This window comes from Saccoglossus kowalevskii, chromosome 14, assembly GCF_978046115.1.
Source record: "Saccoglossus kowalevskii chromosome 14, keSacKowa6.1, whole genome shotgun sequence".
NCBI lineage: Eukaryota > Metazoa > Hemichordata > Enteropneusta > Harrimaniidae > Saccoglossus > Saccoglossus kowalevskii.
Window position 1 is genome coordinate 22680 of NC_140654.1, and position 15585 is coordinate 38264.

At 34.7% G+C, this 15585-nt stretch overlaps 1 protein-coding gene across 1 annotated transcript; it reads left to right on the forward strand.

Moving 5' to 3' along the window:
- The first annotated feature begins 631 nt into the window (after positions 1–631).
- Positions 632–14124, forward strand: LOC146734350 (uncharacterized). The gene is made up of 7 exons (XM_085508206.1): positions 632–1570; positions 4336–4407; positions 4863–5159; positions 6091–6223; positions 6944–7080; positions 11170–11347; positions 11779–14124. Exons 1-7 carry the CDS (start codon positions 632–634, stop codon positions 11871–11873), a joined length of 1851 nt encoding a protein of 616 aa, XP_085364332.1. The 3' UTR covers positions 11874–14124.
- The last annotated feature ends 1461 nt before the right edge of the window (positions 14125–15585 follow it).

Sequence of the window (15585 nt, forward strand, 5' to 3'; positions counted from 1 at the left end):
ATATTATATGCAAACACCATTATATTATATGCTGACACCATTATATTATATGCAAACACCATTGTATTATATGCAAACACCATTGTATTATATGCCAACACCATTATATTATATGCTAACACCGTTATATTATATGCAAACACCATTATATTATATGCAAACACCATTATATTATATGCTGACACCATTATATTATATGCAAACACCATTATATTATACACAAATACCATTGTATTATATGCAAACACCATTGTATTATATGCCAACACCATTATATTATATGCTGACATCATTATATTATATGCAAACACCATTATATTATATGCAAATACCATTGTATTATATGCAAACACCATTATATTATATGCTGAAATCATTATATTATATAGTAACATCATTATATGGATGTGTAACACCATTATACTATATACACACACCATTATATAGTGATATAATTTTATTATTTTATATGCTAACATCATTATATAGATATGTAATGTCGTTATATTATATTCTAATGACAGTATATGGGGGCGGTGCACCTTTATTATTTTGTGCAAGTTCTTTATTATATGAGGTTGAGCGTGAAGCACTTGCGCATGCGCTCTAAATGAATTTTTGCCGCGCAGCAATGGAGGACGTATTACAACAGTTGGGCCTCGGTAATATATTGCAAAATTTTGTAGATGAGCGGATAGACCCCGTTGTTGTTGGATCACTGACAGATGGTCAGCTGAATCGCCTTGGAGTAAGTACTATTGGAGACCGTGCGCGATTGCGTGACAAATGTCAAAAACTGGCTGAAGTAGATGAGGTCCCGGACAGTGTTCCTGTTGATGGCGTTACTCGCGGCGTGGCAAGGCACGGCTCAAGTTTGAGAGAAGACATTTTACGTGAACGTACGACACTCTTTACTCCATCCCGATCGAATTCTGGGAGAGGAGTAAGGCGTAAGAGAAAAGGCGATAAACTTGGTACTACCAGGACATGGACTGTATCACTAGTTTGTTTGGCGGATAGACATTCCGAAAAGATACCTTCCTTGGCTGAAAAGCGTGTTCTAAACAATGCAGGTCTTGGTTTGAAAAGGATAAAATTCAATGTTGATGATGACGAGGAGGCGGTAATTGAAAAAATATCGTCTGAAGGCGAGGGATTTCCACAACTTTGTGACTGTGGGGGTTTTGAAGTTATGGGTGCTCAAGTTGGCAGTCGTCAACTTACTGCTGTCGACTGTTCATTGGCAGTAGCTGTACTGAAAAAAAACTTCAGCTCTCAGGGGAAAATATACATCCGTCCTATCCAGAAAAGTCTAAAAACAACGCCGACTGAAACGGCGTCTCTCACAACACGGATAATGGCAAAATGCAAAGGGTGTAAAAAAGAGATGAATGTTCGTGAACTGAGAAGTCATCTGTGGGAGTGTTTAGCGGTATTGGACGCCAGCAGTGACTCTGATGGCGAAGAATTGACCTCCTTGCCGGATGCCTTGTCACTTCCGGGCCCACCTCTAGCAACAAGTACACATAACAGTACTAACGCTACTGAAGATAACATTCGAGAGTCTCAGGTTAGTCCAGATGTGCATATTTAGTGCTCTGTAATACCTCACACAACCCATTAGTTGCCTGAAAACATATCAAATACTCTCAATAGATTTCTTGTATGTAGAAACTTTGGTTTTCGACGATTGTCAAATTGATTGAAATTGCATTCAGTGAGGTCGCCTAAGGCATGTGCATATAAATATTTAGGAACTGTTTTTATTTGGAATCAGTACTCTCAGCACAACAAATGCATTCCCTTCATCTTCATGAATTTGATTTGTATTGGCTGACTGAATAACATTGGAATGGAATGATTTCAAATGTTTTGATTGCCATTGAAATTTATAAATGTTTATAAAGATGAAGGAAATGCCTTTGTTGCACAAAGAGTATTATTCAAATTCAAACAGATGATACAATTGACATTTTAAATTCATCGATTTGTGATTCTCTACCTTGCCATAATTATATTATTCTGACAATTCTGTGATGTGTGAGCTCAAACGTTTTGCGCTGCGCCAATATTTGTGTTTAGTGATACAATTTTATTTCTATTGTGCACTATTGTGCTTCTGCATCCAATATAACCTTGAACATGATTTTGAAATTCTTTTGTAGAACAAATCTTACTGAAATATTGTTTTAGACACAATTGCATGGCCAAAGTTGACCCTACACAAGACTAATGTCATGTGAAATGTGATGTGAAAACTAAGGGTTTTGTAGTCACCATTTATTTGAAAATCAGTTATGAAACGGGAGCCGTAGAAAATTATGCTGAATAAATAACACATAAAATCATCAGTTGGAGGCTGTAAGTGAGTGACTTAGCCTCTCAAGATGGTAACGTATTTGACATTTTTTCCAGGGTCCTCAGTAAAATGTCATCCTCGTAGTTTGCTTGACAAAATGAAGCCCCCTGTGTCTCTGGTGCAACCCTGCGACAATCTTGTTCCATTTGCAAATGATTTAGTGTACAATGTTGATACATAGCGTATATGCTATGCATTCTGTGTCCACATTTCAACAATGGCTGTTTTCTGCTGACACTGATGACACAGGAAGTGTTTTGTTAAAAATAAAAATCAGAGCAGAATACGGTAAATCAGATTTCTTTGATTTCACATTATGCATCTCAAACAGCAGAGTTATGTGATCAGCAGCATGCCAACAAACCATGGTTTTTGATGTTTATAATTTTGTGACATACATTAGAACCTAAATACAGGTTTGGTTTCCCTAAATTCATTTTTTTCCATTCTTTCAGTATTATGTGTGGGTTGGGTTATACCATTGGCAGGGATTTTTTTAAACAAGGGAACAGGAGAGCAGCGCTCTCATGCCATGGCCATGCACCCCTTACCCTGGGGAGCAGATCCTCTGGTAACCATAAAATTCTGAATGACCAGGGATCACATGATGTGTCACCTGTCTGATAGTAATTTTGGCCCTAAGGAAGCCATAGAATGCTCCATTTTAACTTAGAATTATCAAAGGGAGAATCCTATCTCCCCCACTTGATTGCGCCGCTGAATTGCAGTACTTCCTCTTGCAGTTTTTTTCTAGAATAACCCCTGTGAGGAGAAAATATATGTGCTTGTTTTTTTGCATTGACCCTCTCGTAAAATATTTTCTTGTGCTTACAATAACTCGAACTGTTTTTAGCCAATTTATTTCAAATTTGGATATTATATTAGGAGTGGGAATCTTATTAATTACTATGATATATCAACCAAGTTAAATTTTGGTGTCACGAGCAAGTGCAATTTTCAAGATATTGGGTAAAATTTGGCTGAAATAAATAATTATGTGTTTTCATTGTGAGTATAAATAAAAAAGTGACACATGTAGTTTCCTGCTAATTTCAAATCTTGCTAGTATTTTATTTTTGCTTATATATATATATTACTGCACGATTATTTGGGAACTTTGATACAATTCATGTTATAAAACTCTATAAGGGACGTTGAGATTAATAGTACATGTGGGAACTGGCGAACACAATGGCTAAATTTGTCTTGCAAAATTTTGCTTAGATATGTTGCTATACCATTATTTTTTAGAAACTTTTATACAATTCATGTTTATTTTATAAGGGACATTGAAATTAATACAGTACATGTAATATTATTTGAGAAACATGAATAATATTTAATTTTTTATGTATTTATGATGAGTGGATTATTCTTGTTCATTTTTCAGAATTTTTCACACCTAAATTTCAGCCAGCATTTTTTGTGCAAGATGTTTTGATGTAATATTGCATTGTTTCAAGATTTTTATACTCAATTTTTCCATGCAAAGAAAAGATATTGCATCTTTAGTTTTTACTTGCATCCATTGTTATTTAATCTGTTCTTTAATCATTCTCAATGGACAAGGTTGTATTAGTTACACTATGTTTATATGATTCCTAAACTTTTTGCAAATTCGGTTTGATATTTTCCATTTTTTCAGTGGGAAATTCTCTGCCATATTGCACATATGCTGAATAGTACAACATGATTCTGCTCAAATACCCTTAGTTCACATCTTTGTAAATTATGGAGGTCACATATCAGTACACTAGTATGTGTAGTTTTTTAATGTTTGTTGGATTATCCATGGTGGAAGTTTAAATGCGTGTAAGTGAAGTAAGATTATAAGTATATGTTAGTCTCAATAACTAACTATGCTTTTGATTACTATTACTTTATTTTTGGCTTGAATAACATTTCCCATAATCCCAACAGGGACTATGTCATTAACAATGACTTGTTTTATTATTATTTTCTTCTTTTTATTTAAGAATATGATGCCACTTGACATTACTAACACACCACAGGAAGATATGCCAAATGAGGAGCCACCAGTTATCAATGTACGTTACAAATATGATTCTTACACATACACTGCATATTTGCTCCTACCATATTATTATTTATACAGTCCAATTATTGTTGTCAATTAATTGAAAGTCCTCCGTTACATATTTTGCCACTATTTTTGCACAAATATCGAATGAGTTTTCTTGTTTACTGATTTAAGACATGACTCATGTTTTCATTCTAAATTATAAAACTAAAAGTAATATAGTGTACAAATGTATATAAAGCAGTTTACGAAAAATTAAAATAATGTACAGACATCATGAATAAATTATGTAAATCATATGCTAATTATTATGCAAATTAGCTGTCATCCTTAACTTAACTGGGGAGAACACTGACTTCATGCCTTCCAATGCCTTCAACATGTGGAAGTTCTTTCTGACTTTTCTTTGATTTTTTTGTCTTATGACACTGTAATAATTTGTAATTTTGTTTCCATTTTCAGTCTTTTGTGCATACAGTTGAAGACGTCAAGTCTGTTGATGATATTGTTCAAGAAATTGTACAATACTGTGATATTAACAATGTTACAGATCCTGTGGATGTATTACGAATTTATCAGTCTAAAATTATAATGGGTAGATCATTAGAAATTCTTGATGAGTGTGACTGTGATGAGGGGCCAACAACCTATATAACTGTTGATAGGTATGATCTTTTGAAAACAGCATTTGAGGAAATTGGCGGACTGAAAAACATTAATGAACTACGAACTACACTTGAAGTACAGTTTTATGGTGAAGTAAGTATATATTTCATGTATGTATTTCACAGTTTTTGAACACAAATTGTATTTCTGGTGGCGTTACAGTTGGCTTGTTTTCAGTTTGCTCTTGAATTATTTAACAATTTTATAACTCTTTGATGCATGTTCTGAAATTTCATCTTTTTTAAAATTATTTTAAACTAAATCATTCCCACTAAAAATGCCGTAGCTAATGGAAACATGTAAAAATATAAATACAACCCTTGCTCTGTTAACTCCGCTGTTGACTTTGTCAAGCGGAGCTTATCATATGAGTGATTTCCATCGTCCGCGTCAACTTTTTATTTTTTCGACTTGAAAACTACAAGCCAAGCCTTAATGCTTTTATACTTGGTGTATATGTACCTTGGGTAGACCCCTCAGATTTGTTCATTTCATGATGAACTCTTCAATTATCTAATTTTGATGAATATTTTTGTAATTTTTGGTAAAAAGTGATATTTTCGAATTCTTGTTGAAAACAGCAAGTCCGATTGCTTTGATACTATACATATTGCTCATTTTCTAATGATATCTTCAGTTCTTTAATTGAAATGTGCATTGCTAACAGCAGAGCTATCTTAGCCGACAGGCTGCTTGTTTCAACTTCTTGTTGAAAACCGCAAGTCTGATTACTTTGATACTATACATATTGTTAATTTTCTAATGATATCTTCTGTTCTTTAATCCTTATCCTTAATCCTGCCAGCCCCATGTTCTTTTACATTGACTTGACCAGATAAGGGTTAATAATAATAATAATAATATTCATACCCATTAATAGCTCAACTAATGTTTGGATATATTTTGCACACACAACTAAGGTACACAAATTGCAATATAACCTATGTTTTGACATCTGTAATACTGCTTTAATTGATTACATATATTTTCAATAAATATGTGCATGCACCTTATTTTTTGGCAGATGGCAAAAGATTATGGTGGACCGAGAAAAGAGTTTTTTTCATGCATTCTAAGGGAAATTAAGGACAAATATTTTGAGCATGGATTACGGAGCTACCTAGCAAAGGATTATCTTACAGTTGGTGTCATTATGAGTAAGAAATTTTCTATTGTGTTATCGAGTAATGCTCATCATGCTGTACAAATTCACACAAAGGGCATGAAATGTTAATTCAGACCATAGATTTTTTGCACAGTTAATAATAACCTACTAACACAGGAATGCTATTTTGTTGAATTTCCCATCTAAACATTAACTGTATATATCCAATGAGTGCACCTCATTCTGACTCAATGGAGAGGTCTAAGCCACTGTATCCTGGGGGAGTGTACAGATTATTTTTAAGCAGTTTTCACAAACATAATTTGTCTAGTCATTAGACGAGCGAAGTTTTTACATTTTACGCGTGACTAGTTGGTGAAGACACAACTGAAATTGCACACAAGCGTCAATCAGATTTGCCGCTTCAGAGGGTGTAATATGCAAAATCTATGTCACTACTTCTAATCTATGATACTAAATTTTTATGCATACAAACATGGAGCTTGTGACATGATTATTCAAAAGTATTAAGATTACTGTATTCTGTTAAATGTATTATATTTCTTCGTATAATTTCAAAGCTAAGTATATGGCAAGCACACTAATAACAATAACCATGACACATGACCTTGTCAATGTCTACATTTGGTTAATCTCCCTTCATATGCGCAACATGATACACTTTGTTGATAGTATTTAATAAGACAACCAAGTCCTTTTGATCACATAGTCTTTTGCATCACATAACATAATATTGTGCTCCTGCAAACAGGTCTAAGTATACTACAGAATGGAAAACTTCCACAATTCATGGAAGAAGATGTTTTGGAAGAATTCATACATGGACAAAATCCTTCTCCTTGTATTTCTGAGCTGCGTGATGGTTTCAGGAAACTGGGGATATATCAGGTACAGTGTTATGTGAAACAGCTTTCATAAATAAACATACTTTAATAACAGTTTTTAGCAATATGCTACATTTGTAGATCCATGTATACATTAAAGCTGCAAGCAGCATTTGCGGGGTTCCAGCAAAAGTGTGTAATATGATGCAATTTTAATGGCAAGTCACATGACCAATCTAGTTGCCCTTCTCAGGTCTTATAGCACATGTCAGCTGAGAGCTACATGCCAAATTTCAGCTCAATTGGGTCATTAGTTCCCGAGATATAAGCTACTTACACTTTTGCATGAATTGAAGATGGCAGCCAAAGCACATGACCAAGCAAAATTGTGTTAAGAAAATTCATAGTACATGTCACCTAGATGCAACATACTAACATTCAGCTCAAGTGGTTGAGTATTTTTGGAGAAAAGATTTGTTAAATATTTACACAGTTTTTTCAGGAACCCTAACCCTAAAAGCAAACCATGTGACTAATATAATCAACTTGGATTTTACAAATTTGATAAAACATGTCAGCAGGAAGTTTCTACCAAATTTCAGCTTAATCCGATTATCAGTTTCCAAGAAATAAGATACCTTCACTTTGAATAAATTCAAAATGCAGACCAAATCATGTGACTAACTCAAACTTATGTGAAGTTATTTTATGGAACATAACAAGTTTAAGCTCAATAGGATGAGTACTTCTTGAGAAGACCATTTTTGACTCCCATGTGCGAAGCACAAAATGGGAGTCTTTGCAGTTAGTGTGTCTGTATGTGTGTGTGTGTGTGTGTGTGTGTGTGTGTGTGTGTGTGTGTGTGTGTGTGTGTGTATGTGTGTCCGACTGTTCCACTGCTATCTCAAGAACCATACATCGGTTTTTGATGAAACTTGGTGCATAGATGCTCTGGGCCAATGCGCAGATTTGATTAGGTTTTGGTAAAAATCCATGCTCGTTAATTACCTAATTTGCATGATAATTAGCTAATTTTTAGCTGTTCTATGACTGTTCCACTGATATCTAAAGAACCACTCATTGGATTTTGATGAAACTTGGTACATAGATGCTCTGCACTAATGCTAGGTTTTGATTAGTTTTTGGTAATAATCCATGGATACTAATTACCTAATTTGCATAATGATTAGTCAATTCTCGGTTTTTCCACTGATATCTCAAGTACTAATCATCACATTTCAATGAGACTTGGTACATAGATGTCATACGACACTGCACAGACCTGATAGTTTTTATGGTAATATCAGTACATATTAATTACCTAATTTGCATAATTAATTAATGTTCAGCATTTGATACAAGTAGTTAGCATTACATTTCAATGAAACTTGGTACTTACATACTCAAGGACTATGCAGAGATTGATTGTTTTCGATAAATATTTGTGCATATTAATCACCTAATTTGCACAATTAGTTAATTTTCAGCTTTTCCACGGGTATCTCAAGTACTAATCATCGCATTTCAATGAAACTTGGTACATAGATCCTTTAGGACTATGCAGAGACCTGATTAGTTTTAGGGTAAATAATTGTGCATATTAATTACCTAATTTGCATAATTAATTTTCAGCTTTTCTACTGATATCTAAAGTACTAATCATCACATTTCAATGAATCTAGAATTATGCAGACCCAATTAGTTTCCGGTAAATATTTGTGCATATTAATCACCTAATTTGCATAATTAACCAACTTTCACACTGATATCTCAGGTACTATACATCACATATCAATGAATGTACATGGATGCTGTAGGACAATAGACAGACCTGAATAATTGTGGGTTAAAATCTGTACATATTAATTACCTAATTTGCATAATTAACCAATTTTAAGCTTTCACACTGATATCTAAAGTACCGTAAAAACTCCAAAATTTCGACCGGTTTTGAATAATTGGTGTTAGAAATGTGACGTGTTTTTAGAGTCAAAATTAAGGTGCATTTTCGGACGGTCGAATTTTTCAGAATAGAAATCAGCAAATGAAAAAATGGGGATGATAGACAGTGTGCTTCATTAGTTTTTAAAAAATGCAATGTCCGTCAATTGACGTAAACTTCCTCATGTTTCACGGTAAAAGCAAAGGTCGTGGCCGAGTTGTAACTCAAAATCTAAACAAAGTCATCAATCAGTGAGTATTATGACAAGCAAAACAAAACATCAAGACGCGGAGAAGAGGTCAGCACAAAACTAATAGGTCAAAAGACAAAGCTGTCTCGCACTACCTAGGAAAACATGCGAATGTTCGAAGTACAGGTACCCATTGGACAAAAGATACATAGAAGTTTAGCAAACTATCTCCCCGACCCAGTGCAATGTATCCTGTTAGAATCAAAGCTCACGTGTCCCTTATTTGAGGGACCAAATTCTGCCGTAAATTCGCCCTTGGATTAAAAAATAAAATAGGATTTAAGAAAATAAAATGGGACTTTTAAGGTGTATTTTGGCGTCATTTTTCAGACATTTCAATCAATCCTGCCGGCTAAAATAGAGTCTAAGTTTTACCGTAGTCATTGACGTCTGTCTATTCAAGAGTACACGTGTATGATTTTTATCGTGACTAGCGTGAACGGGTAAGCTTCCTTTCGAGAATGAGCTGTTATCACTGTGAACAATGTTAAATTATTCTTCAGATGACCAGTTTATTTTTTAAAAACAACTAATTTTTTTATTTAAAAAAAATCATGCCGTTTTCGCATCAAAATCCAAGCCAAAATATCGTACTACAACATCAATCTCTTCCGCATTGCGTTCAATAACATTAACATATTTAAATAAGCTATGGTAATTTGAACACGTTGGCATCATCCAGCTTTTTGATTGGTTAATTAGCGTTTTGACCTATTTGACCTAAGAGAACATGGCGGATATCCTACAGCATCAAACGTTTATACGAGACCGGAATCATTCACTTACGATGAAACTAAGTTGACTTTTATTTGTATTTCATAACCATTCAACAAATTTATTTTGTGTACATTATTATAATCACTACTGAGTACAGTAATAATCAACAATTCAGAAACGCAGCATGCCGAGATTTTTGTGTTCGTTTTTATTTGAAACTTCGTTTATTTAGAATATATTTTCGTTACCAATAAAATAAAAATCTCTCAGTCAATCAGAAACCCGGATTCATGCCTTCGAGGAAGGTCTCGTTTGAACGCTCACATCGGTTTTTTATTCGTTTGGGGGAAAACTAAAACTGGTCGCAATTTTCGAATAAGAATGAGTCGGTAATTTTTAGTGGAGTCGAAAATTTGTAGGTAAATAAAACACCGAAACCCGGCAAATAAATAGGCGGCCGAATTTTCAGAGGGGTCGAAATTTTGGAGTTTTCACGGTACTAATTATTCCATTTCAATGAAACTTAGTACAAAGATGCTCTAGGACAATGTACAAACCTAATTAGTTTGGGGTAAAAATCTGTTAATATTAATTCCCTAATAAGCATAATAATTCATAATTTTTTGGTTCTAATCACATTTCAATTAAACTTGGAGACATAGATTTTCTGTTACATTGCGCAGACCTCATTAGTTTTACACTCAAATCTGGTCATATTAATTTCCTGATTTGCATAATTAGTTTTCAGCTAAGTAATTTCGAATTATATTTAATGTGTCTCCAATACTCTCAGCATATGGGAGTTCTTTCTAAGCTTTCTTTGATTGAAATGTTTATGTATTTTTTTGAAAACCCTAATCCTAACAACAGGTCATCAAGTTGCCCTTTAATATCATGTCAACAGAAAGCTACATGTGAAATTCCAACTCAATTGGATTTTTAGTTCCTGAGATTGAAGCTATTTTCACTTTTGCATAAATTAAAGATGGCAGCCAAAGCATGTGACTGGTCATGACACCGTGAGCAAATCAGCACTTCTAGAGGAGATGCTTGTTAAAGATGTTGCACATGTTCGAGTAATATGGTAGGAAAAGTCACATGACTGCTAAAGTTTTTACTGGTGATATCTAGCAGGGACATCCCAAGGATGCTACACACACAAAAAAGTTGTGCAGAACTATAAGATAAATCATGATCTATACAAGTGTACATTTTCTGACTGTATGTTTTGTTTGTTTTTACAGTTGTGTCAACATATCCCTGGATTTGTTTTTCTTCTACGACCAAACCCTGCAAGTGCCATTACACTAAAGAAGATTACACTTCTATTAAAACCTTTCTTTAGTCCAGAAGGATCTAACCGATTCATGCAAGAAAGATCAGTTTATTCCATGCTGCTTATGTACTTAAGAGAAGTTTCAAGTAAGTATATCATTTTCTCCATGTCTCTTAGATGAACAGTATGTACCGCATATTACTGGCCTAAACCTTGTTCATCATTGCTATTATCGTGTATACATCAATCTTTCTGTCTATATGCATGCATGCATGCATTCGCACCTGTACTTTGGTCATGCATGGATCATATCTACCTATTGTATTCACACATACATCATATGATAAACATACTCATAAACATGCTTTGTGATTTTATTGAATATGGCTGGCTCCTTATGATATTTAGGAACCTAACAATTCTATCCATGTTTGTTAATGTATTGGCAAGCACAATCTCAGTTATTTTGTGACAATTGTTCATACTTGGCAATTGTCAGTCGTCCATCAGCAACTGTGTTTTTTCTCTTGTTTTGAGATGTTCATTCTGTAATTCCATTGATGTTTATTTTTCTTAGGTGGAAGGAGACATGGTATTACCCTTTCTGATGTACTAAATTTTGTAACTTGTTCGCATGAAGAACCAATCTTGGGGTTTGCACATGAGCAATGATGGAGTTTATTGAAGTCAATGAAACATTTTTCCCGTTAGCCAACACCTGTACAAATAAAATGCTATTGCCAACCCCAACATGCGAGCACCCACTACCTCCAAAGGATACACTCTTTGAGCAATATGACATGGCATTTAGTGGCAATTTTTTTGGAGTGGTTTAGGATTATTAAAAAAAAATAATACCCTGAGGAGAAGAAGATGAGAGAGGATGAATGCTCATTTAACAACATTTCAAACCAACTTTTAGAGAGTGCTCAGGTATACTCTACATACCACATAATTTACTGCATACACCAATATGGGATGAAACTTGATTAGGAAGAGTAATTTTGTACATGTATTATACTAAGTTAGGAATATTCAATATTGTGTTGAAATATTGAGATAAGTATTGTATTTGTTGTTCAACTGCATTTATAAATGTAGTTTATTTGCATTTTTGCCACACTTATACTATTCTAACAAAAGATTAACATACTAGTAGTGTTTCAGTTTTTAAAGACATAATTGTAGAATTAATTGTAGGTAGATGTTCTAGTCAATTTTAATACACTGTTGCAGGTGCTTCTCAGTACATCTGACCAGCAACTTATGTCATACCTGTTCAAGCATCATGGGCTCAGCAATCAATCAAATCGTGTATAGCTGGCAGTTTTTAAAGCTACATGTATATAGCCTGTTACACTAAAATGCATTCAAGTAGGTTGATGAATGATTGACAAGATTAAATGGTTCTGATGTAACCACAGCACTTGTCACATACCAACATTTAAATAGTAAAACCAACTAGAGCCTTTTCCAACATCGGATTGTTTATTTATTTGTATCTAATTGACGATTTTAACGCCTGTTGTGATATCATATACTAGCAGTACAGCAGTTTGTTTACATACTCAAATCAGTTTATATAAACGAAGCAGCCGTTTTTTGAATTTGTGCTATACTGATAATGTGTTTTGATTGTAGCTAGTACTATAGAAGAGGTGCAGACAATCTGTGGCTGTTAAGTTATGTTAATAGATATCCTTAACCAGAATGCACCTTGAAAGAAAATGACTGACTCATAAATGTAAATTTAATTTGTCCTGAAGTGTTGGATTGTCTTGGTAACATACACTGTAAACAGCTTCTGACTTTATTGTTGATTAGATAAAATGTGACAATTACTACGTTCACGTTACGGGATCTCGGCACGTGTCGGAATTTTTAATTCTTTGTGTTTGCAGAGGGATTACAGCAGTTGCGTTCACATTATTCGGGACCCACTTACGACCGACTCAGCTTGTGCCAAAATTACGCCCTTATTCGTCGTTCTGTTATTTGGCCCAAACATGGAAAAGGATACCATACGATGATAATATTAATTGCTATATTGAAATTATATCCATTTGTTGGTATTTATTATCGTGCACATGGACGGCAATGAAGATTTGAAAAACAAGTATTTTTACGTCAATGTAGCATTGCAAGAAAATAGCGGTTGCAGCAGCACATAAATATGCTGACGACTGTTTGCATTCATTTCATTCATAACTACAGCATCCGACCATATACTAGTATATCTGCATTTCCTGTCATGAATTAGCATATGTTCTCTTAAATTTACCACCGAGGGCGTGATTTCGGCTCTTGCCAAGCGTTCAAGCAAATCTCAGCACGTGCCGAGTTTTGGTCTCAAGCATCTATCTGGACCAAAATCGAGTTTTTTTCGGCATGTGCCAACTCGGTCCTGACCATCCACACACAAGTTTCGGCATGTGCCGACTCGGTCTTGAGTATTGGCACGTGCCGAGATCTCTAGCGTGAACGCCACTATTATCTTTCAAGATGTCAAAAGACAGTTTAAGTTATCACATGATTTTTGAATGATGTTTAAACACCTATGATTAAACTAATTTTGTACATAACCCAGACTCTGTTTAGAGTATAGCATACAGAATGTAATTTGTGTCTATCTTTGCTCTGATTTGTGTCAGTTTTTGCTACTATGTAAACAATCGGTACCCATGGCATAATCAAAATCACCAAAATAGACATAATATGACAATAAGTGAACAGTCTGGTCAAAATTTATTAGTGAGAAAGAAGTGTATATACATACATTGAAGACAACTTCTGTTGAAACGATAGCAACATATGTTCTTAAAGTTTAGACTTAAGGGTAATTTGGTGATCAAAACTTTGTTATGTGCTGAGTCAAGATTCTACACAGGTTTTAATACCAAATAAATTCGTTTATGAAATATAATGTGTTTGTTTGTACTTGTACAGTCACCATGTGTGCTGGTAAAAACTGGCAAACTTAGTAACACTATGACAACTCTGAATGTGTACCAAACAAAACTGATTATATCACCTGGGCAATATTTACTATTCAAAAAGGGTGCACATAAACCAATATAAATTTGTAATAATACTAATTGTGCAAACACAGCAATGTTTGAAAGGCAAGGATTTCTAGTCATTGCATTCTGATGATATAATAAAAAAAACATGTATCCATGTATATATATATATAAACACTTCAAAACACTTAAGCTACATTATAGTGAGACATTATCTCCAATGCTTTTATGTATACATCAATCCCATAATTGTCAGAATGCCAATCATCTGGTATGCGTGCTGTCAGTTCATCTAAACATTGTTGTGGAAATTGATAAGTGATAGAATGAACAACAGGCCTGGTATTTTCCTCTAATTCATCTTGACCGACAATGCCAGAAATACCATAATGTAAGGCCTCATTTGGCTGTAACTCAATTCCAATGGGGTTTTGATATTGTCCAGCAACAAACAGGCGTATTGGTGATGATCGAGCAGTTCTTAGCCGATGATGTGACCAAGCATTTCTCCACAACTCCAATTTTGCATTTATTTTATGGAGAAATACATAATGAAGTGCAGCGAGATGGCGAACTTGTAGGGGATCCAGAATACTTTCATCTTCCATGAAGTAAAACAGCTGGTAGTATACACTTAGAACACCTTCAAAAACATCTCGCCATAGTCTCTCGATGCGTTGGTTGTGGACACTTTTTCCCACAATGATGCTTCCTCTGTCCCGCGCTTCATCAACATGTAATCAGCTATGGCAACATTCTCCATCCCCATGTCACTTCTGACACGACTTGGTAAACCATACGCCTCAACTGCATTTACAAAGTGATGTAGTAGTGTATCTGCCTTGTTATTATCTAAACAAGTTAATGCTACCGGTAGTCTGCTAAATCCATCAATTGCTCCAAATATTATTAGATTCCAGCGAATTAATTTATGGTTGGTATCAATGTGCCATAAATGGTTTGGCCCCTGCACATTGTAAACTCTCCTTTGCAATCTCCCCCTTTTTCTTTCTTGTATTCCCTGTTCATCAACTCTGTGCAAATTGTCTCTAAGTCTCATTCGCTGCACCTTTAATCCTCGCCCTCGCAGAATCTGTCTTAGCATCACCTCCCCACAGAAAGGAAAATCATCTGTAACTTCCTGTACATTAGCATCTAAGTTTTCGTCTGATATTTCAGCAAACACCATCTTACTTAAACCATACCTTGACATCCGGCGATAGACAGTTCTTTCTGATACTGCCAATATGCCTGAAATTTCTCTTATCGTGAATCCTTCTTCTAGGAAGTTTTCCAGTGTACTCTTTGGAATGAGAAATTCAGATACTTCATTTCGCACAGGAGCTTGACCTCCAAATGTGGTA